The sequence below is a fragment of the Macrobrachium nipponense genome, chromosome 33, assembly GCF_015104395.2.
Source record: "Macrobrachium nipponense isolate FS-2020 chromosome 33, ASM1510439v2, whole genome shotgun sequence".
NCBI classification, from domain to species: Eukaryota; Metazoa; Arthropoda; class Malacostraca; order Decapoda; family Palaemonidae; genus Macrobrachium; species Macrobrachium nipponense.
The window spans coordinates 26,492,789-26,518,000 of NC_087219.1; the positions used below are offsets into that span (position 1 = coordinate 26,492,789).

At 37.0% G+C, this 25,212-nt stretch overlaps 1 protein-coding gene across 1 annotated transcript; it reads right to left on the minus strand.

Moving 5' to 3' along the window:
• Nucleotides 1-1,276: 1,276 nt before the first annotated feature.
• Nucleotides 1,277-23,700, minus strand: LOC135203034 (sarcosine dehydrogenase, mitochondrial-like). The gene is made up of 14 exons (XM_064232615.1): nt 22,880-23,700; nt 21,259-21,415; nt 12,640-12,803; nt 9,925-10,072; nt 9,433-9,621; nt 8,586-8,791; nt 7,548-7,710; nt 5,803-5,950; nt 4,896-5,034; nt 4,130-4,324; nt 3,466-3,666; nt 2,869-3,196; nt 2,452-2,576; nt 1,277-2,180 (listed from the first exon to the last, which is right to left on the minus strand). Exons 1-14 carry the CDS (start codon nt 22,997-22,999, stop codon nt 1,749-1,751), a joined length of 2,715 nt encoding a protein of 904 aa, XP_064088685.1. The 5' UTR covers nt 23,000-23,700; the 3' UTR covers nt 1,277-1,748.
• Nucleotides 23,701-25,212: the final 1,512 nt, after the last annotated feature.

Sequence of the window (25,212 nt, forward strand, 5' to 3'; positions counted from 1 at the left end):
ATTTTTATTATCCGTAGCTGACCTACCCGGCGCTGCCCGGGAAATCTGTGAATGACAGGCTACGGGTAGGGAGAGGGAAGAAGGAGAAGGGAAGGGGGAATGGAAAGGGGTAGGGGGATGGAAAAAGGGAAGAGGGATGAGGTAGTAAAATTGGAAAGGGGAGATGGATGGGAGGGTGAGGGGAAGATAGAGGGGGAGGGAAGGGGAAGGAGAAATTACTTTTCTCTGTTAGAAGAGAAAAATCAGCTCTGCTGAACATAAGCCTGTCTCCCTTTCAACAATAGTCAGACCTTTCATCGACTGTGTGGCATAAACTGCACAGCAAAGCAGAGGAGAATCATGCAAGGATCTGTCTTCAGCAAACTGCTCGAATTCATAGTGGATTTAGTATGCATGAATGTACTGCTAACTCACTACTGTACTATACTTCAGAAACTCCCCCTCCCTCTTCCCTCCCCCTACCCATAGTCTGTCATTCACAGTTTTCCCAGGCAGCACCGGGTAGGTCAGCTAGTATACTATAAACCATCCTCGATCAATAGTTTTTGTTTGGCTTAGATCCGTCAAGCCGTTTAGCCGTGATTAAATAACAGACAGGCAGACAGACATAATGCCTATTATGGTATGATATGATATAGTATGATTATTATTATATTATTATTACTATTATTCAAGAGGAACCCTGATCACATGGAACAATCCCACCAAATGGGCCATTGACTTGAAATTCAAACTTCCAATAAAATAGTATTATTATTATTGTATTATTGTTATTATTTTATTGAATATAGTGGCACAATTTACAGAATTTATCAAATACAGAACTCTCTCAATTCTTCCAATAAATTGATTTTCTGGCATACTGGTATTACTAAGCAGCTGCCCGATGTTCATCATGTTTTCGGTCATCAACGGAGAGGACAGCCATTCAGAAGCCGTCCCCCTGATGACATCATGCACGACGCCATAAGCAGCGCCCAATGAAAAATAGGGTACCAGTCTCCTCAAGCCACGTAATTGCAATAATTAGCACGAATCCCACCGAAGTAGCTCACTGCACACAAAGATCCCGTCCCGAAGATGGCCAAACTAAGTGGCTGAAGCATGTAGACGTCCTTTAGAAACCTGAAAGAAACTTACAAATACCAGTGTGGCAGAGAAGCATCATCAAAAGAGTTAAGAGAATGTACAGAGAAGAAAGCGATTATTGGAAAAGAAAAATATGTTAATCAATAAATTAATGAAAAGGAATTTGTAATTAATTGAAACGTAAAGATGAAAAGAAATAATTTTACTTTGGATGCAAATGTAGACAGTTCCTTCACCGTAGTGTATTAAAACCAACAATTGGTAGACACAAGTAAAATCGAAAGTAAAAATAAAAAAAAAATAAGTTTCCATTTGCGACAGAAAAGCAAGGAGACTGAAAATTAACGTTGGTATTTTCTTCAGTTTTGTTGTTTCTTTTGGATTAAACGAATTCTGATTTATTTTGAATATTGTTAGTGTCTCTTATGGTAAATAAAATAAGTTATGTTTTCAAAGCATTCGGTTGCAGAAGGTAATCAAATTTGAAGGCACAACAGCTAAAAGTGACCTAGCGTCTATTAGGTTTAGGGCTGTTACCTCCCTCGAAACTGTAGCGCATTCTGCAAAACTAAACGCCATGTACTTTTTACACATATTTAGTATCACTTCAGACAGATGACTCTTCCCATGGCAGTTTTTAAAGCAGTGTTCTGGTCTCATTATAGACCCTTCACTCTCATGTTCTTCGGATCAAACGGGTGCTTCGTATGTAGTGATGCTTCCAAAACCTCTCCCATGGATTCTATGTTCCAGGTGCCCGATTCCAGGAAGTCTCTCGTGATTCCCTCGTTCCCAGGGTGCCGTACATACCCGTAGCAGATAGTTCTACCTAGACTGAAAGCATATTCAGCCCTCCTAACAGACCCTAGAGGCTGGTCATCCCTTAGAATGACCTCGTTACCCCAGAGAGGTCGCGTCCTGTCCTTTAGGGTCAGAGTCACGAGCTTTTTGGAGATTCCAGCAGACCTCTGACGTTTCAGCGCCTGGCAACCGAGAAAGTTGACGTCACCGGAAAGTTTGCAGGTGAAGACCAGGCCCGCATCCAGTGGGGTGTCTTCTGGACGGATGTCACTGTGCCAACGACGATACCCCTTCAAATCCAATCAGTAAATTAGTTTTGGGGTCGTGTGAATTAATTTTCAATGTTCACACTTTTCATGCTATTGTTTTGAAAATGATCAAGAATGTTGGAAACGACCGTGGTCTGGAGTGAGTAAGAAGTATTTTCCTCAGCCCTACAAGTGAATAAATTGTGTATTATACCGGTCAGTGTCTGTTTAGTGATGTCCCAGTTATATGTACTCCTAAAAAAAGTCATATAGCAGTCATATCTCGTACAAAAGTCAAATCTAAGTTAGCTACCTTTTCAGCAGCGAGGGAATCTTGGGCACGATACCCTGCATTTATCAGACCTAAGGGTTTTCCTGCAGCCATCAGAGCCTCGTAGACGGGTATGGCTGATTCTTTTGGCATGTGGAGTTCCCATCCTTCCCAGAAAAGAAGACTTTGTTACGCAGAAGTATTAGCAGCTATCAAATGCCTCTTTTTGATCAGTTACAGGTCAAAACCTAAGAACTCCAGAAATATCAGTATTTTCGAAATAGGCCAGAGGGCATAACAAATATTGTTACATTGACAACCTTATAAAACGTCAATCTTTATATATTATGCTTTACAACTAGGACACAAACACATTTATGGTGTGCAGGAAAAATCCAAAGTGAAAACTTGGTGTAGCAAATAAAGTACTACTTCACTACAAGGGTCTAAGATACTTGCCCATTTCTCCAACAAAGGTAATCCTCATAGCTCTGACTTCATACCCAGCAACAGTGACTATTTTATGCGTAGAAAATGGGAAAGATTCATTGCTGAACTCATCATCAGAAACAGACTGAAGAATTTCTCTGCTACAGGGTCCCTGTAGCGACAGTACGGCCAGGTCCTCAGTGCTGTTCAGTAGTTGCACATCCCAGCCATGCTTCCTGATTTCCTTGAGTATGTGAGAAGAGCAGTACGTTGCTGTTGTTGTGCCTACGACCAGGTAAAAACTTCGGCCTTCAAATGAAGGTCCAAACTCAGATCTTGCATCGTTTTCACATATGCTCTGACGGAAAATCAAGGAAACATGGTTATGGTATGCATGAAATGACGTGCTTCATTGTGCTTCATTGTAAGCCAAAGTCATAATTGGTCTTACCCTAAAATAGAGTCCAAAAAATAAATGTAGTAATTGAAAATGAAAGATTAACAAGGATGTTTCATTTGAACAAGTTTAAATAAAGGATAATGAATATTTAAACACTGATTGAAAATAAATGGGCTTTTATAAATGTATTAAAGCTAGAAAGTCATCTATATAGAGTAAGCACTTACTACAGTTAAGTCAGCTTCTATTCCACCCCACTGGTTTAGCATGCAGGTGTAAACAGTAGACCCGGGGCTCTTGTTGACATTGGCTGAAAAGATCCAGTCGGCCGCTTGCTGTGCATCAGGGCCTACCAAATGGAACTTTCCAAAATGGGACAGGTCAAAGATGGCTGCTGCTTCTCTGCATGAAAGACATTCCTTGGCAAGCTGTTAGTGAAACAAGTTTATATGATGCCTCAGATTACCGAGAAAAAAGGATTTCCTAATATCTTTTGTTCATTTTCTTGATTTCCCGAAATATTTAATTATCTTTTGTATGCATGTTGCATGACCATTCTGTCAAGCTGTGGGCTTGTCTCAGGCTTGTGTTGTCTCTATGGCATAAATACCATCCAGACACATTCAGTGTATCCTATTTTCTCATTTCGTGAAAACTGTGCTGATGAGAAACCTCAAGCTACCTATTTTTATATAACTTAAATACGCTAGACTAACTGAATATTTATTAGCTCAGGTATACGTGATTGCTGAGTCATGCATGATCACAATGGACAGAACAAGCTGGATATTATTGGAGTTCTATTCCCTTTACTATTTCTGAAGATAGCCTACATCCTGCATACAAAAGATCAAAAGAGGTATTGTTTTCCCATTATGAATACTTACTTACCAGATGATGATGATCAGGTAAGCCATATGAATAGTCAAGTTTGAGAGCATTGTGGTACCTTTGGTCACTGTTCAGTTTGGTGCCATAGCAGCCATACCAGTCGTAAGGCTGTGCCGGCGTTTGTTCTGTGTTGAACCAGCTGGGTCGTTCCCAGCCACAGCGCTCTTGGAAAACACACCCTTGTGCCTCCAGTAACTGGAAAAAAAATTATTTTCATGTTTCATTTACTTTGATAAACAATTCGTCAAATGTATGGAGGGGCTATTGTAACTTATCAGAGAATTAATGAGAACTTTAATTCATCTTTGATCATGAAAATGAGAAATTTTCAGTTGCAGTTCCAATGTGTCATAGATGGAGGAAGAACTCACTCATATACAGATTATACTGCAATTCTTGTAATTCATAATTAAATAAGGATGTATGATTCTGACTTGACTAACTACCTCAAAATGTAAGCAAAAGAAACAATAGCAATATCCTCTGCAAGTCCTTATTAAATCTTTGTAAAAAGGGTAACTGATAATGGAACCACAACTTTTCAGTTGTAAAATATTTGCATACCTGAGAAACCTCAAGGACCTGCTGCTAGTTATGCCCCTGGTAGATTTTGCTGAAGCCTCTTTATGCATGCTCTGGCATATTGTAGTTTTAGATTGACTGATACATTGCTGACTGAGTCATTTTTAGCATCTCTGTGAGCCTTTTGTAAGAAGCCTTCCAAGGACAGCTCTTCACAGAACATTATTTCAGCAATACCACGTACCTTATGCAATGGAGAAAGTCGCTGTCCTCGCCCAGCCAGAGGTTCGTCGTGTTTAAAGTGAATGGAATACCTCTTGGAGTAACTTTCATGAACCTTGGAATCTACCCAAGACTTCTTAGAGCTTAGAGGTGCATGCAGCCTGTTGGTAAGCAAGGTATATTGGTTACTTTTTGCTAACTTTGGGGCAACTTGTCAAAAGACGCAAAGACACTTTTTTTGCGACACAGCCTTAATTGCACTATCTTCAACTTCACCCAAACTTCAAGTTAAGTATATCTTAGTTTAACCAGACCACAGCTATCCTAGGGCTGGCTCGTAGGATTAGATATTTTTACGTGGCTAGGAACCAATTGGTTACCTAGCAACGGGACCTACAACTTACTGTGAGATCCGAACCACATTATATCGAGAAATGAACTTCTATCACCAGAAATAAATTCCTCTGGTTCAGAGTTGGCCGAGCCGAGAATCGAACTTCGGACCACCGGATCAGTAGCCGAGCGCGAAATCCACTCGTCCAACGAGGAAGTACCCAGACTCTAAGAAAACACCTGCTATCACAAGGAAATCATCGCTGAATTGACAGGATTAACTGGTGGTCATGGGTCTATTAAATAAGAATGATAAAAACTTGAAGAAACAAAGACCCGTCTCTCATCTCCTTTCTATAAAACTTGAACTTCATGCAAAATATTCTTTCCTGCAAAATATTCTTTCCTGTTAGCATGTTCTGGCTAGTACCAACTACAGTTTACACTGAACTAAGTTTCTATTTCTCTTCATTTTGTTACACAGTAAAGTGAAAAACGCGCATATAAAGCTTAACAATTCATGCCATATATATTTACATTTCAGATTACATTCTAATCCCCGAAATGTGTCCCATCAAGAGAGTTGAAATCTTTACCTACGAACATCAAAACTAAACATATCAAGCTCCGGTCTCCCACGGACTATCCACTTGGCCATTTGATCTCCGCAACCGCCACTCAGCCTCATGCCGTAGCTGTTGAAGCCACAACAGTGGAAGAATCCTTCCACATTGGGGTCCTCTCCTAAATGTAGAGAAAAAAAGATGTCTTCTCAAAAATGTGATCCATGTTTGGTAATGAATAAGTTTATTGAACTGTTATGAAATACATTGTTGTGATGAAGTCACTAAATGAAACAAAGTTGATAGTACAGCTAAATAAATCTCTGTAAGATTTATTCGAGCTTTACTGATCGCAAGACAAATGAGCGCCGACAATTGAGCGCAGTAGCATTTGAGCGCCGACATTTGAGGGCCAAAAATAAATTTACAGTTTTAAGCTTTAATTGTTATGACCTGTAAATAAAATTATATCTAAATAAAATTATGTCAAAAACAGAATTGCGACAGCTTAAATTGTTATGTATGACATATAAGTACCATAAACTATCTAAAAACATTTTATGAAACCAAATTTCTACTTATGCATGGGAAAAAATTTACAGTTTTAAGTTTTATTTGCTATGACATGTAAATAAAAATTATATCTAAACAAAATCATGTTAAAAACAGTTTATAAAACCAAATTTCTACTTCTGTAGGTAATAATAAGACATTGAACGAAGATATTCTAGTCGGTCTCTTGAAGAATATTCACCAACAAATTTTGATATAGCCTCATTGACTCTTACGTATTTACTTTGCTTTGCATCTTCATGCTGCCCAGTACCTATTCGGATAACTTTATATGATGTATGATTTTGTTCCAATCTCAAAATATCTATGAATTTGTAAATTATAGGTTGCATATGGCCAATTGCCACTTGCATTGCCCGATTCCACCCTAGTCACAAATTACTTGTACGCGGATGTTCACTGATAACAAGTTCATAGATCTCAAGATATTTGGGGGAACATAGCATCTCTTCTTCTTCTTCTTCTTCTTCTTCTTCTTCTTCTTCTTCCTTTCCTGCAAGGTCTTCCTATACAAGTGTCTTCGAAGTAAAAGACCAAATCATTTAGCTCGTCAGGAATGACATCTTGTAAAGATTCAAATACATTTATAATATCACTGGGAGGAACGAATGACAATGCAAATTAATTTGGGTCTCTTGAATGAAGATTCGCCCTGGTGGATCATCTGATGCTGCTAGCCGCTGACTTTGCAGGATCTGGTACTACATGATCGTGATCACTAGAAGATGTGCATTCATCTCCAAACACACGTAGCCTTTCTTTAGACTTTCCATTTACACTAAGCCATGACTCTTAACCACTCTTAAGTACTCACTCTGTCTAGTCTGTAACAGTACCCTTCGTGCAATATATTTTCTTTGCCTTTGGACGATGTTATCTTCTCCATTTTGTGCGTTCTGTGAACTGAAGTAAAACAAAACTAATTTTCCTTCGAGAAAGATTTGTTGAAATTTCCTAAATGGGCTGATTTTAACAAATAAACATACTGTTTCTGAATAAATGCAACGGGCTAATTTTAACGATAACAACCAACCGATTGTGAGAGCCAAGCAAAAAATAAACAACATTGTTTACTTTTTCAAACGGATTGATTTAAATTGATGGCGCTCAATGTCGGCGCTCAACTGTTACTGTGCTCCCTTGTCTTGCGCTCAACAGTCGGCTCACAGACAACTGTATACTACAGCAGTGATGAATAAACCCACCCATGACAGGAGCATGATCAGGGGTAAAACTCTCAGGCCCAGAGATGGTAGACTTTATCCCTGTGTGCTCTAGAACTGGAACACGCTTAACGGCTCCTTCAAGGAGTTCGCCAAAAGCATCCCAGTTTAGTTCATAGAGTTGGAAAGGCGAGTCTGTCTCTAACTGTAATGGAAAAGTAGAAGAATTTTGTGTTTTTTAGACTGATATCCTAAAGTTGGTAGATGTGCCTGAATTCTAAAATTATAGTCCTTAGATAGTAAGATCATATATTTCTACTTCCAATGACTATCTTCAACAGGAAATGTGCCCAAGGGACAAAGAGTGGTTTTACTGGCTACAAAGCCTCTGGAGCTCGGCTTAGTTCCTTTCCAAAACTGGCTATGGGGTTGTCACACTAATATTCTTTCTTCCAAATTAGCACTAAAACTTGAGAAATCTTAGTTTCTTTCAAAAGGCTAATGGAAATTTTCAAAAAATTCAAAAGCAAACCTCTGTGATAAAAGTGCTCTGTTAAGAAGAAAATACTTCTTTATCTATTTCTAGATTTACCTATGTACGACTAGATAATCCCTCATTCATTTACAATGCATATAGTTTGAAGATTACTTTATCTATCGCTGAATCAAAACAGTTTTTGTTAGGCAAACATCGTTGGTGTTAAGCATTTTTGGGGTAATTCTCTTAAATATAAGGGTAAGTAAGGAGTACAGGTTAATTTAGGCTAGACAGTGTGTGGAATTGCTGTTAGCATAAGGTTTACTAGAAGGTCTTTGTTAGAAATATTTCGTTATTTAGGAAGCCAAACAGCTAAAGTATCAGATAAGTCAAAGGCCTCTGCATTAAGGAAATATTTGACAAAAATTCTTTGTTGCATACTATGAAACAGCTCTAAATACAATCCTCATATAATCAAGGACATTTCATTTTTGTAAAAATATATTCTTTTTACAAATCTCAGAACAGCGTTCTCCCAAACTCCCTCTATCTGTCTCAGGGCCTATCTATCTATCAGGAAACAATACGTTATTTGGGCTCACCACTTTGGCCCAGACAGGGCTCGTTTCAAATCCACCAATGGCCAAAGCATCGCCTTGTAACTTGAGGTAGGTGCTGGATTTGGGATCACGTAAATTTGGCATGCCTTCAATGCCAGAAATCGCCTCCGTTACCACATACGAATGCTCCAGAACCACCAATGGTATGTGGAGGCCAACCATGTTTGCTATTTTGTTGCCCCACCCACCTAGAATAAACCAATAAAGTTGTGTGAGAAAAGGAGCATCCAGACTACAGTAAAATATGCCATGCATACACATCAGCAATTTAACAACTATATTTCACAAACAGGTTGGAAATAAGTTAACAACTATATGTGGAGAATGCATCTTTGTCACACTGATTGGCACTACCAGTAAGTTCCTGACTTGTATTCAACCTGTTTGTGCTGTGTGTGTGTGTGTGTGATAAGTTACAGACATGTGTTTATTACATGTCTTATTGCAGAGTGATACACCCTTAAATTGTATATAACTTGTTTTACAAATCACTTTTATGTTATTCTAAACATTATTTCAATATACATAAGGCGTAACTTACACCCAAAGGATGTAGGTTATGCACACCTAGCCTAACTGGGATTCAAACTTATGCTTTTTGGGTTGGGACATGGGTGACAGTTGACTTAGTCAGTCAGCAGTCAATAAGAGATGAGCATTAATTTTGACTGTTTTGTTCATATTCCCATCAAATTCAAGTTCTGTACTTTAGAACCAAAATCATCCTATCTCCAGCATGATAGTTCAGTGTGAAAATGTCATTGTAAAATTATATTAATATATAGAGGGTAAAAGACAGGAGGATTTTTTGGAGGAACCAAAACATTACCTGTGGCATTGACAACAGCGTTGGTCTTAATCACACCATAGGGTGTGTGTACCTCAGTGATTTTCCTGCCACCAAGAAGAGTATCGGCTGTGCTGATGCCAGATACTGGGCAGTCTTCCAACACTGTAGCTCCAGCTCTCTTGGCTGATCTTATCATAGCAGTGCAGTAACCAGCAGGATCAATGGTACCTAGAAGACAAAACATTGTGTCATTTCCATAAAAAAAGTGCAAATTTAGGACTAACAATATAATTCAGAAGATAAACCCTGTTCATATGAAGCAAGTCCACAGGGGGCGCCATTGACTTGAAATTCAGACCTCCAAAGAATATGTTGTTCGTTTAAAAATAATTACAAATGATAAAATGAAAGAAGAGATTTTCATTAGTACGAGGTGAATTGTTTAAAGGTAATAATCCAAATCCTCTTCACCTGACCTTTAGAGTTTATAATAATTTTACTTAGTAGAAAATACTTATGATAATCAAGTACCATCTGCTGGGATGTAGAGGGATCCTTCTAAACCATCCATATTCAGCAAAGGATAGAGTTCCTTAGTTTCCTTCACATCCAAGAGAATGGCATCTATACCGTGTGATCTTCCATGTGTCTTCAAGTGCTTATATTCGTTCAGTCGAATCTGTAAACAATGAATAAAAACAATAAAAATATGATTAATGATGTGAGTCCAGTGGATACCAGATTATGATATCCTAGCAGGTCCATTGACTGCTTCCATGATTTTAGATTTTCAGTGGTGGAACTCAAGTTACTGTCAGTTACCAGAAGTGGAACTCAACTTACTGTCAACTACTAGAAGTGGAACTCATCTTACTCTCAGCTACCAGAAGTGGAACTCAACTTACTCTCAGCTACCAGAAGTGGAACTCAACTTACTCTCAGCTACCAGAAGTGGAACTCAACTTACTCTCAGCTACCAGAAGTGGAACTCAACTTACTCTCAGCTACCAGAAGTGGAACTCAACTTACTCTCAGCTATTCAGAGTGGAACTCAACTTACTCTCAGCTACCAGAAGTGGAACTCAACTTACTCTCAGCTACCAGAAGTGGAACTCAACTTACTCTCAGCTACCAGAAGTGGAACTCAACTTACTCTCAAACCAGAAGTGAGACTCAACTTACTGTCAGCTACCAGAAGTGAGACTTACCTTACAATCAACTCAACTAGCAGAGTTGGAACTAGTTTACTGACAGCTACCAGAAGTAGAAACCAACTTATTGTCAGCTACCAGAAGTAAAACTGAACTACTATGGATTTCAGAGACAGTGCAAGCACATTTTTTGGCAATAACTCTGTAACGAACACTCGTATCAGAACGAGATTTTGCTCTAGAGTATTACACCCAGTGCCGTAATTTATAAAGGTATCTAGAATCATTAATTGTATAGAATAAAGACACTTGTCCCTGTACCAAGAGGCAAAAACGCCATTAGCCAGAAATGGACACGAACACAACAGTAAAAAGCTCTGCCTACCCTCTCCCCCCACCTACACCGCCACCCACGTCCTTCTTCCTTCTCTCACCTTCCCTTCTCTCTCTCTGAAAGTTGCTTCAGTTTAAACCTACTTTGTATGATTTTTCTATCTATCTATCTATCTATCTATCTAATAACATACATTGTTGTATATATCTAACGATCCAGTAGGTTGACTGATTTACTTATGTTTTGATCTGCTCATGCCTCTCTCTTTCTCTCTGAAAGTTACTTCAGTTTAAAGATATTTTGTATGATTTTTTTTTCTATCTATCTATCTATCTAATAAGTTTACATTGGTGTTTATATCTAACGATCCAGTCAGTTGTTACCTGCCAGTTGATTGATTTATTATTTGCACTGATCCGCTCATCTCTCTCTCTCTCTCTCTCTCTCTCTCTCTCTCTCTCTCTCTGTGGTAGTGGTACCTACTGTAAATGGTTATTAGAGTGAGAGATCTCTGAATGTATGGTGGAGCAGTAAAACGATAGATACTATGATTTATGGTAAAGCGACTGTTATACTTGTGGTTGGTTAGCTTCTTCGTAATCCTCATGCGGACTCAGGGTATCGACAATATAGTACTTGTATTGCGAAGGTGAAGAAGAGATGGCCACCACGGAACTTAACTGTCGGCACGGTTGCAGAAATTCGTTTGTCACGCAACTTTTTAACTTTTTTAGCCATGAGGAGCCGCCAATTGCCTTCAGATTGGTTTGAATAGGTAACTGGTTATAGTTATTCTGTGTTACAAATAAAAATTGAGCCTTTCTACCGGACATTCATTAGAGTTAAACCTTTGATTATACCGATGCACACATAACAGTCGCTTTACCATAAATCATAATGTCTATCGTTTTACTGTTCCACCATACATTCAGATATCTCTCACTCTAATAACCATTTACAGTAGGTACCACTACCACACACAGAGAGAGAGAGAGAGGAGAGAGAGAGAGAGAGAGAGAGAGAGAGAGAGAGAAATGGGCTGATCATTGCATATATAGATAAGTCAACTGGCAGGTAACAACCGAGTGAATCGTTAGAGATATACACCAATGTAAACTATTATTAGATAGATAGATAGATAGAAGAAAAAAAATCAAACAAAATGTTTAAACTGAAGTAACTTTCAGAGAGAGAGAGAGAGAGAGAGAGAGAGAGAGAGAGAGAGAGCGGATCAGTGCATAAATAAGTCAGTCAACTGGCAGCTAACAACCGACTGGATCGTTAGATATACATACAACAATGTATATTTTTAGATAGATAGATAGATTGAAAAATCATACAAAATAAGTTTAAACTGAAGCAACTCTCAGAGAAAGAGAAGGAAAGGTACCGGAAGGAAAAAGTACTGGGATGTGGCGGTGGAGGAGGGGGGAGAGGGTTAGCGGAGCTTTTTACTGTTATGTTCGTATCTATTTCTGGCTAATGGAGTTTTTGCCTCTTGGTACAGGGACAAGTGTCTTTATTCTTTACAATTAATGATTCACTATACCCTTATAAATTACGGCACTGGGTGTAATACACTATAGCAAAATCTCGTTCTGATACGAGTGTTCGGTACAGAGTTATTGCCAAAAAATGTGCTTGCACTGTCTCTGAAACCCATAGAAATTAATTGATAGCTACCAAAAATGGAAATTTACTTACTTGAAGCTACCAGAAGTGGAACTCAAGTTACTGTCAGCTGCCGGAAGTGAGACTCACCTTACTGTCAGCTACCATAAGCGTGCCATTGTTGATCCAACCTGGATTGACTCCCGTCTCACTTTCCAGCCTCATCAGGAGATCCCGCGTGGTCTGAACCAGCTTCACTTCTGTCTCGCTCAGTCGAAGACTTGACAGCAGCCCTGCTGTGTGCCAGGTCGTCCCTGTGAATGGGAGATTTTCGGTGATGTAAGAAAAGGTCACTTGTCTGGCGGAGGAAAAGTTCAAAGGAAAGTGAAGAGTTTTACTGCTTATAAGAAATATGTAGAAAGATATCTGTTCTGTCAGTAGACATTTTTCACTCCAGTGTAAACATTACGAAGTTATCATATATCTTTCCGTCACTGGTCACAGTATTGCAAAAACATTTTCTAACACCTTTGGAGGTTTTACCTCCATCTCTGTGTGTTTGTGTGTCTGTATGTGTGTGCGTGTGTGTGTGTGTGTGCAAGGATTCTAAAATCATAAGGTTATTGGTATTCCGGTATGCACATATGGTTAATTTTTTTTTTTTTTTTTTTTTTTTCTTTTTTTTTTTTTTTTTTTTTTTTTTTTTTTTTTTTTTTTGCCTTTTTTTATTTGAACGTTTTATGGCAACCATCAAGGCTTCAGCTTGAGAATAACATTGGCTGAACATCATAGTAAAAATACAAACTTAGCACAAAACGTACAACTTAAAACAGTTTATCACAGCTACAGAGAGAGGCGCCTTGATCGTAAAAGATAATGGCACTTCAAAACTTAATGAATTTACAAACGATACAAATTTTATGAGTCTCGCAAAAAGAGTTTACTTTTCATCAAGTTAACGTTCCGCACAAAGTTCATCTTGCCTTCGTTTTATAATACGAAAAATGCAACGAAAAAGACGAGAGACTGAACAGTGAACAGGCGTCAGATAAAACGAGCTGGGAGCTAAGCATTTTTTAGACCAGAGGTTACTTTACAGAAGAGTATATTATTTCTGTTGCAAGGAAATGGTGTCAGTAACCTGTGATAATTCTCATAATTTCCATCACCCGCAGAAAAGTCTCTTTCATGAAATGCTTGGGTAACGCACTTTTAAGTAATGTAACTTGAATAACTGTTATCAAAAGGTCACCATGTTACAGACACCGCTCTTGTTTTCAGACGCAGTATTGACATGTTGCAATCTTCATATGATAAGTCCAAAAAATTTTCATTTTCATTTTATTACTCTGTATCTCAAGTACGAGTGGTATGAGAAATCGTTTTTTTTTTATTTAGTTCACAGAATGTAATTTTAATTTATCACATAAGTGTTTATTGGGTGTGTACTGTTTTGTTTTCATACACTGTACAGTATTATTATGATCATTTTTATCACCTTTTAATCAGATGATGTCTGTAAATATGTGGACAATTCTATGGGTACAGTAAATTATATATTATATATATCTATATATATATATATATATATATATATATATATATATATATATTATTTATGCATGTATGTAGTTTGTATATATGTATATCTAATATATATATATATATATATATATATATATATATCTATCTATATATATATCTGTATGTATATACTATATATATATATATATATATATATATATATATATATTATTATTATTATTAAAAACAGCTGAATTAAAATACAGTGCAACTACACAGTTTAACCATTGACATTTACTCTCAAGTATTTCATTTTAGTTTATATATGTTTTTATGCGTGTATATATATATATATAATATATATAATCTATATATAATATATATAGTATATAGTAATATATATATATATATTATATATGATATATTATGTATATATGATATACACTAATATATATATATATATACATATATATATATTATACATATATATATATATATATATATATATATATATATATGTATGTATGTATATACTATATATATATATATATATATATATATATATTAGTGTATATATATACATACATATATATATACATATATATGTATGTATATATATATATATATATATATATATATATACACGCATACATATATAACTAAAATGAAATACTTGAGAGTAAATGTTATGGTTAAACTGTGTAGTTGCACTGTATTTTAATTCAGCTGTTTTTAATAATAATAATAATAATAATAATAATAATAATAATAATAATAATAATAATAATAATAATAATAATAATAATAGTGGCTAATAGAATGCCTGAAAATATATGGGTCAGAGGAAAAACACCATCAGCTTCCTCAAAAATACATGCGCACTGGAATACAATACTTACAAGCTCTGGAATAAGACTAGCAGAGCTTAATATCAGGAGAGGGATCTTCCAGGGCGACTCACTGTCCCCACTACTCTTCGTAGTAGCCATGATTTCCATGACAAAAGTACTACAGAAGATGCATGCCGGGTACCAACTCAAGAAAAGAGGCAACAGAATCAACCATCTGATGTTCATGGACGACATCAAGCTGTATGGTAAGAGCATCAAGGAAATAGATACCCTAATCCAGACTGTAAGGATTGTATCTGGGACATCAGGATGGAGTTTGGAATAGGAAAAATGCGCCTTAGTCAACATACCAAAAAAGGCCAAAGTAACGTAACGAGAACTGAAGGGATAAAGCTACCAGATGGGAGCAACATCAAACACATAGATGAGACAGGATACAAATACCTGGGAATAATGGAAGGAGGGGATATAAAACACCAAGAGATGAAGGACACGATCAGGAAAGAATATATGCAGAGACTCAAGGCGATACTCAAGTCAAAACTCAACGCCGGAAATATCATAAAAGCCATAAACACATGGGCAGTGCCAGTAATCAGATACAGCGCAGGAATAGTGGAATGGACGAAGGCAGAACTCCGCAGCATAGATCAGAAAACCAGGAAACATATGACAATACACAAAGCACTACACCCAAGAGCAAATACGGACAGACTATACATAACACGAAAGGAAGGAGGGAGAGGACTACTAAGTATAGAGGACTGCGTCAACATCGAGAACAGAGCACTGGGGCAATATCTGAAAACCAGTGAACGACGTGGCTAAAGAGTGCATGGGAAGAAGGACTAATAAAAGCAGACGAAGACCCAGAAATATACAGAGACAGGAGAAAGACAGACAGAACAGAGGACTGGTACAACAAACCAATGCACGGACAATACATGAGACAGACTAAAGAACTAGCCAGCGATGACAATTGGCAATGGCTACAGAGGGGAGAGCTAAAGAAGGAAACTGAAGGAATGATAACAGCGGCACAAGATCAGGCACTAAGAACCAGATATGTTCAAAAGAAACGATAGACGGAAATAACATCTCTCCCATATGTAGGAAGTGCAATACGAAAAATGAAACCATAAACCACATAGCAAGCGAATGCCCGGCACTTGCACAGAACCATTACAAAAAGAGGCATGATTCAGTGGCAAAAGCCCTCCACTGGAGCCTGTGCAAGAAACATCAGCTACCTTGCAGTAATAAGTGGTATGAGCACCAACCTGAAGGAGTGATAGAAAACGATCAGGCAAAGATCCTCTGGGACTATGGTATCAGAACAGATAGGGTGATACGTGCAAACAGACCAGACATGACGTTGATTGACAAAGTCAAAAAGAAAGTATCACTCATTGATGTCGCAATACCATGGGACACCAGAGTTGAAGAGAAAGAGAGGGAGGATGGATAAGTATCAAGATCTGAAAATAGAAATAAGAAGGATATGGGATATGCCAGTGGAAATCGTACCCATAATCATAGGAGCACTAGGCACGATCCCAAGATCCTTGAAAAGGAATCTAGAAAAACTAGAGGCTGAAGTAGCTCCAGGACTCATGCAGAAGAGTGTGATTCTAGAAACGGCACACATAGTAAGAAAAGTGATGGACTCCTAAGGAGGCAGGATGCAACCCGGAACCCCACACTATAAATACCACCCAGTCGACTTGGAGGACTGTGATAGAGCAAAAAAAAAAATAATAATAATAACAATAATAGTTCATCTAAAACCAGTACACTAGCGGGTGCAGAAATGTTTAATGGGGGACAGCAATTTTCATATTGTATATATATATATATATATATATATATATATATATATATATATATATATATATATATAATAAGCGAATATCACAGGAAAATGATAGTCAGAAATCCAAACGCTTTCGTCTTTACTGAGACATTGTAAAGGAACGAATGAAATACAGTTGGAGAGAAAGTTACAGGTAAACAACAGATCAAAAATACCACATGGTTATTTGTCAAAAGGGTAAAAGTTTTTTCTGGGATGTTCCTAAGGGCTTTATGTGTCTGTAGCCTGCAGTTTATTGACGCTGAGATTAAAACTATTTATGATATTGCACTGAAACTTAAATACCCAAGGACTTTTGTAGATGTGGCATGGAAAAGAGCTAGAAAAACATTTTATTTAACAAATGACAAACTTGAATTTAGTGAGCATAACATTTTAAAATTACCCTATGATGAAAGGTTTTTAGATGTTCCTAGAATTTTAAAGCTTTTTAACATAAATGTTTTCAGTAATATTAATGTCAAGAGTTTAGTAATAAAAAATTCTCCTAAAGATCTTCCAGGCTGCATATATGAAATTCCTTGCAAAAAGTGTGATAAAGTCTATTACGGACAGACCGGTAAGTCTCTTTCACAACGTCTCAAACTGCACCAATATTCTGTGAGAACTGGGCAAATATCGAATGCATTATTCGTGCATATGAGAGATTTAGATCATCCTATTAACTGGAGTCAAGCAAGAGCCCTAATCCCATGTAATGACACAGTTAAAAGGAATATCATTGAATCTTGTGTCATCAAGTCAAATAATGGAAATGTTCTAAATTTAGGTCTTGGTTTAAACTTGATGCCTTCATAATGGAAAAAGTTGTAGATAAATATAAGCAACAAAATTAATATATTCAGTTTTTACATGTTTTGAACTGTGCAGATAATTTGTAGTTTCTGTTAGGCTTAAATCTATGTTTTTGGTTTATGACCGTGTGATGTCCGATAATCCTGGATTATCTTCTTAACTTTTACCCTTTTGACAATTAACCATCTGGTATTTTTGATCTGTTGTTTACCTGTAACTTTCTCTCCAATTGTATTTCATTCGTTCCCTGATAATGTCTCAGTAAAGACGAAAGCGTTTGGATTTCTGACTATCATTTTCCTGTGGTATTCGCTTATTTAATGAAGTCACGTGCATCTACTGTGATTTTTTAAATATATACACATATATATATATTATATATATAATAGTATTTATATTATTTTAGTTAGTTATATATTATATATATAATATGAATATATGTGGGTGTTGTTATTTGCAATATATAGGTAATATATAATATATATATATATATCTATATATATATATTATGTATATTATATATATATATATATATGTGAGTGTGTGTTTTTGTATATATATATATATATATATATATATATATATATATATATATATATATAAATCACAGTAGATGCACATGACTTCATTAAATAAGCGAATACCACAAGAAAAATGATAGTCAGAAATCCAAGCGCTTTCGTCTTGATCTGCCTATCATTTCTCTGTGGTATTCGCTTATATATATATATATATATATATATATATATATATATATATATATAAGTATATGTATATATACGTACATTTCTATACTATACAAATATATAAACAAAGAGAAAGAGAGAGAGAGAGAGAGAGGGACTGCATGCATTTCACTTAGAATTCAGTAATTGTTATCTAAAGTATTGACTCACCTTCGGAATATCAGATGAGGTGACTGACAACCTAAAAGCATTTTGGGATGTAGATGATCATAATGTCAAGCGCTTGAAATATCGAATTCGAAGAGAAGATTAGCGATGACGTCATCATCAATGGGACATGTTCGCTAGTGTCTGTCAATCAGATTAGCAATTCAAACAGCCGGCATAATGCATGGAGATGCTGCCATGTTCCATCTCGTTAGTTAGTTTCATATTGCCGATATAATAAGTTCAAGCGTATGTTTTTTTATACATAGAATTTTTGTGGCCCCTGTGCGTTCGGGTATTTCTATACCATCAATGATTTCAGAAGAATGGAGTTCCTTAAACACAGACGAAGTTATGAAATCTGCAAAATTTTGGAACTTCTTTGATTGCAAATTAGAAGGATATAAAGGGCAACCAATCATCATTCGAATTTTCCTTGTAATCATCTTCATAACATCAGATAGTGTATTACAAAACAAAATCTATTTTACGCGAGGCCCTCCTCGAAAATAAATCTGTTACTCTCTGAATAGCCTGTACCAGTACGCCATCCGTCATTTCACTATGAATGCTCAATTTAGCGAGACCCTGATTCACTCTCTCTGAACCCATTGTAACTGTGTTCGCCTCGGTATGATTCTATCTCATTAAGGGTCGAAAAACTTCGCTTTGTCTGCAGTCGCATAGGATATAGTAGGTATTGTCCCATATATCTGTAAGGGTCATTTCGCTATGGGATCATTTTCTGAGCTTTGCTCAAACGCTCTAATACTGTCTTGGGAATAGACTCTTTTGGTTCAGCCCTTCATCGACATTTCCATATATTAGATTTAGATGCATAATCATCTCTATGATCTACTGACGCCTGAGATATTACAAATTTCTAGAGCTGGCATCAGCTCATCACTAGAACTACGGTTAGAATTGCTAGAGACTAGTGCAGATAATGAGCGTGCAATGAAATGGTGATTAGTAAAGCGGTCCCCGAACTGACCCATTACAAAATCAACAAATGGAATGAAACTTCTGCTGTGCGATAATAATCGCGTGGGTTGGAGACTGGAGGATTTGCTCGGCGTTATGCCTACTGGCCAAGCTTTGTACATTCTCTGAAACATCAAAGTCTTCTGCGCCCTTTTCCACTGCGTCGTCTTAGATATCATTGAATCTATTTTCTCCATCTCTCATTTTTCTGAAAAATTTCCTGAACCAACTTAATTCGAGTGGGGCACTCTAGCATATCTGTATTTACTGCTGAACCTGTTGAGATAATGGTCGTATTTCACTGAATATGGTATGAACGACATTTAAGACAACAGTAATTTCATTTTCTACCTTTTGCAGTAAACTGCGACGAGTATTACCTGGATTTTTCCTGTCACTGATTATTCCCAAAGCGTCAATAACATCATGAAATAGCCTTTTTAATACCATTATTGCCTTGTGTCTCTCTAACCACTGGGTGTCACAAAACTTATGCAATCTAAAAGTAAGAGAGGAGCCCTTTTCTTTATCTTTTTTTATCCTATTTTCCACGATTTTCAATCTTTTATGTGATGAACGGAAAACTGAACTAGGATTTCATTAGCATAATTCCAGCAGTTTCTGATTGCTGGAACCTCACTAGACTTAGAGATGACTGAATTCAATACGTGAGCTTCACGGTGGACATGGAGGGCAGCGCGACTTTTCTCTCTTATAATAGCTTAACAACCTTTCACTGCACCACTCATTGCACTGGTAGTACCATCATAACTTTGACCAATTAAATATTGAAGATTTAGGCTATATCCGGACAATTCTTTTAACAACACATCAGTTATGCCCTTTCTTGTCAAGTCGTCAATTTCAACAAAATACAAGAAGTGCTCACGTGGTAACTTCCTCTGCATCAATATGCCTGACACTTACATACGATTGCTCAGTTCTATGAATATCATACTTTCATAGCAATCACAAAAAATAAAATTGAAACTGCTTTATTCTCTAATATAAATGTTGGGCAATTACTGACCTATGGAAGGAATTATTTCATTTTAGGTAGTTTTACTTGTATAAGCTACAATTCTTTCCCCAAGAGTTTCCCTAAATCCCTGTCATCCCTCCCTTCAGCAAATCGTAAAAGTTCCCTAAAGTGACCATCATGAAGCCCTTGGCCCTCTCCACCAGAGAGAACATCTCCGTCATCTCTGTGTCATGATCTGGACGTCAACTGGACTAGGAAACCGTCGCCCTTGGGCATTTTAAAAGTTTTAAGGTGAAACTTATGATGTTATGTAATGCATAATATTAATATGCCCTTTTGCAGCAACAACAACAAACAAAAATCTTAAACTGTTACGTATTTTATTAGTTAGCAATAGGGTATCTCTCTGGTTTGTCAATAAAAGAGATAGAAGACAGGTGTCTTTGGTAAAAGCTACTGGAAAATTCTAGGGTAATATATTTTCTTCGTTATATTATTCAATACCTAAGTAGAAATCTGAAATGGACAGCAATCTCCTATTCTGCCAAGAAATACCGAATCCATTAATATGATCATTAAAATTATTGTTATTATTTTTCTTCTTGTTATTTTTTTCTCAAAATTTTATTATTTCTGTGATAGACTTAATTTTTCCCAGTTTCACATTCCTCATTCATGTTATTATTATATAAGTCTTCAATATTATTATTTTGTCATTATTTTTCATGGGTGGTCCCCAGGTTCTCCGCCGCTTCCCTACCCCACTCCCCTGGATATGTTAGTGAACCTGTATTCATTCAAACATAAGGTAACCGCGCGTCACATTCAAGCAACGGGACGATCGAACAGAGCACAGACGAACCTCACCTGAGGTAATCTTGTTTCCTTCGAAGAGAACCGCGTCGGTGACGCCGAGTTTCGCCAGGTGATACAATGTGCTGCATCCTATGACGCCCCCTCCAATAACCACTACGTCAGCTTGGCTCGGAAGGGCTTCGCTGACCGGCGAGGAATTCGTCATCTCCTGGAGAGAAGGGCGGTGACTTAAGGAACTCTGAGGTCATGTTTTGGGAGAATTCTGATATTAACAGGACCCTTCTCCACGCATGCGTACAAGAGGGACAAGAGTCATGATTTATTTTGAAATTAATCGTCTTTTTCTAATTATTCAGATGGGGTAACATAAAAATTAAAACAAAAAATTACTACTTGTGAAATAGCCGTAGTAAAAATCTACAGTATAGAAAAATTGTAAAGGTTTTCTAGGACCTACGTAGTACTACGTATGTATACAAACGATAAGACCAAGAACTCCTATGCTAATTAATTCTTAAATAAAGATGAAAGATAGCTACAGAATCTAAGCATCTGGAACATGTATGGCATAATAATAAAGAACATGGATAAAGAAACATGAATAATAAATACATTTTGGAATATGGGTCTAAGAAAGAAAAATTTCGCTGGCCTCTGAGGCAAGCTAAAAAGGTCATCATTTAAGATTTTACATGATATTAATACATTTCTGCTCAACCTATCTAGAAAATCCGTTTATAAAGTGCCAGACCGACTAAACCTTTCTTCTGTACTTGTTTATAAACATCAGTCATGGTGACTCATCCATTAGATTTCTTTTTTATAATATACTAATCATCGCGAAAACTTAAACATAGATCTACATGTATTAATAGGAGCAATAAAGTCCTTGCCATTATCTTATATTCAGCCTACGAGAATAAACATAAACATAGTAGGCCTATCTGCACGATCTCGCGAATTTAATGCGTTTGAGGAAAACGGGCATAAATGAGAGAAATATTGTTTACAAAAGGAAGTTTACTAAAACCCACAAAGATAGATAACGAGACTCCCTTATCGGAAATTCAGCTGATGTCACTGTGACTCCCTTCAGATATAAGATATCTCGCAAACAACCAATCTAAATCCGATAAACTCGTGCTATAGTTTCCATGCAGACTGTAATCCTCTTTCAAATACAAATGAAACACAATAATATAGCAACGGTTACTAAATGTATCTCATATGGGTCTAGATTCAGCTACCAGTTTAGCATATGGTTAAGTACTATTGCCTTTTTAGCTTTAATTTGTAGTTTTTTTATTTCGTTTAGACCTAAATTAAGACTAGTGAAGTGCTGTCTCCTTAGGGCCTAGAATGTCTTTTATAGGCCTAATTCAAAACTGTTCAAAGGGTTCCTCTTTTACAATGTCGAAGGTGGCATTGTTGCGTATTTTGTCTAAAGCAGAATGTTATGAGCTATTTTTTTTTTTTTTCAATTCAGAATGACATAAATTATACCTCTCCTAGTTCTGTTTGTAGGATGGACCCCGCTAACATTCAGTAGGCCTATACATCCAGGGAGGGAAGCCTGATTTTAATGCAGAGTGTTACGGAGAACGCCTCTTTTAGACCCAGTTACGGAGAAAGCCTCTTTTAAACCCAACGTAATATTAAGCGTTATTCTCACCCGACTGGCGACACTGCCCTTAGCCAAAGTACTTGCAACGACAGAAGAAAACACAGGAGTATTCCCCAGGCGAAGACATGGAGCAAGAACCATCCTCCGGAATCCCTTGGAAGCCGCCATTGTTGGTGAGATGATGAGATCCTCCCCTCAGAAAAGAAGTCGGACTTTTGAAACTCACACACGAAGAAGGCGCAGGCCCTATCACCATTTATTACTTGGTGGATGCCTCGATGCTTCGCGATAATAAAAAGCACACTCGTAAGACTGACTAGTAGATGAGTCATGTTATCTCCTGACGAATATAAGCCGTGAACTGCTTATCAGAATATGTCCCTCAGCTTGATAACCTGTGGAGTTCATCTGCACTGGGCAGCGACAGAGTTCACCCTCTTCTTCTACCTTACCTCCTCCATCAGGTCCATACCCAGAGTTTTTTTTTTTTTCTTTTCTTTTCTTTTCTTTTATGGGGGATGTGGTCTTTTCCCAAAACTGGACCTTTTCTTCTATAATGTCATTGCATATAGGTATAAACAATATGGAATACTACTTGAAAATTTTATTCTAGTTACATTAAGAAGAAAAATTGGGTATGCGGACTATACCCTTCTACCCGATTAGATGTTATTCAAAGTACTGACTTTGGTTAACAGAACTTTACTTAAAATCATTTACAAATATGGTGGTCTATGACTATATCATATTCCTATTATCATCCTTGTATTTCCGGCTATTAAAGAATGATGCTGATGTTTAATAACAAAATTTTAAAAAGTAAATAAATAAATAGATAAATAAAAAAGACTTGCCAAAAAAACAAACAATTAATATTTATTACTTTTTATGTATAGTTTAATGAAAAGGATAGTCACAGAAATTATGGACTTCCACAAATTGGGGGGGGGGGGGGGGGGGGGGGGGGGGGGGGGGGGGGGGGGAGTCGTTCGACCTCCTGACCCCACCTTCGATACAGGCTTGTCCATGATACTTTGGTGTTATCGCTTCTCTGTCAATCTGTGCAAGAGTTGAATATAGACAAGAAGATTCATACATCACACGACTGAAAAGAAACACGATTAAGTTCAAGTATAAATCTTGGTAAGGAAAAGCTTCCAACTTTGATAGTCAGGAAACAGACATGAAGAAGCAGACTAAAAACAAATGACGGTTCCGTGAATATAATAAAGATAAAAGAAGGTGAACAGATTCAGAATGATAACACCGGAGGCTCTTGACATTTGCAGCTAATGAAGCTCAAAAGAACACCTACTCGGAAGCTAGTTGCTAGAACAAACATAGCTGTGAATCTGGCGTTAAATTTGAGACTAGTTCAGAAATCAAGTGTCTCACTGAAAATATCAAGCAACTTAAGAAAATCAAATAGAGGTTATTTTGTTCACTGGATTGTAATGATGGAAATCTTTCGTTGAACTTAATGGCAATACCCTTCATAATTGGTGGACTGAAAAAACGAACTAGTCTTCATCTTATCAAGATTTCAAGTTTACCACTCGAAGTCGAGGTTGCCTATGATCGAGTGTTCGTAGTACGTGCGTAATTGTAATTGAATGCTTACCTGCGTAAGCTCAAATTACTTGAAATTAGGCTAATTACACCGCTCGAGACGCGTACAGCAAAGCCAAAGGATGAAGGCATGTAGCTCCCTTGTTTTCATTTGAAATACCATATTTTTTTCTTGTCAAAGGCATGCACTTGTCTTAGGTTATAATTTACATTCTGCCTTAACACTTACTAGTGTTCTTTTGTATTCTTACCGAGATGTACTGCCAATTACCAAGAATTGTAGTGGTTCCTGGTTAGGTTAGCCAGACGTGATGCCTCCTTTAGCCAGGACACTCCTGTTTCTGAGCACTCTGCCCTCCATCCTACGATACGTCAAGCAGGACGTTGTTTTTTTTTTGTGTGTGTTTTTTTTTTGGGGGGGTGGCCTGTCTAACAAGAATTATATAAATTACCTTACGTCTACTAAAACAGTAAGAACTGAAGGTCACCATAACCATTGACTTATTGTTATTATAATTTTATGTACTAGTTGCCATTGGCCAAATCTGTAACAGCTTCTCAGAAGAATGTCCTGCCATGTAGTACAATAAGTTCCAGAAGTGAAGTGACAAATTTCAGAGGATTTCGTTCGAAATTCACTAACTAGCAACTATAACACGTAGCTAAAAAACTTTTTTTCTTTATGCAGTGAAAGCTCTATCAAGCAAAATAAAGCTAACATATGATGCACAAATATCAAATCTTTGATATTTATAACAATCATAAGAAAAATTACGGTAATAGTAATTATTTCAAAGTATAGTAATTACTTC

Coding starts and splice junctions, on each gene's coding strand:
- LOC135203034 (XM_064232615.1), bottom strand. CDS start 22,999: ATGGCGGCTTCCAAGGGATTCCGGAGGATGGTTCTTGCTCCATGTCTT. Junction 5,951..7,547: donor TGATCATGCTCCTGTCATGG/GTGGGTTTATTC, acceptor CTCTACATTTAG/GAGAGGACCCCAATGTGGAA. Junction 2,181..2,451: donor ATTCCCTCGCTGCTGAAAAG/GTAGCTAACTTA, acceptor TTGGATTTGAAG/GGGTATCGTCGTTGGCACAG.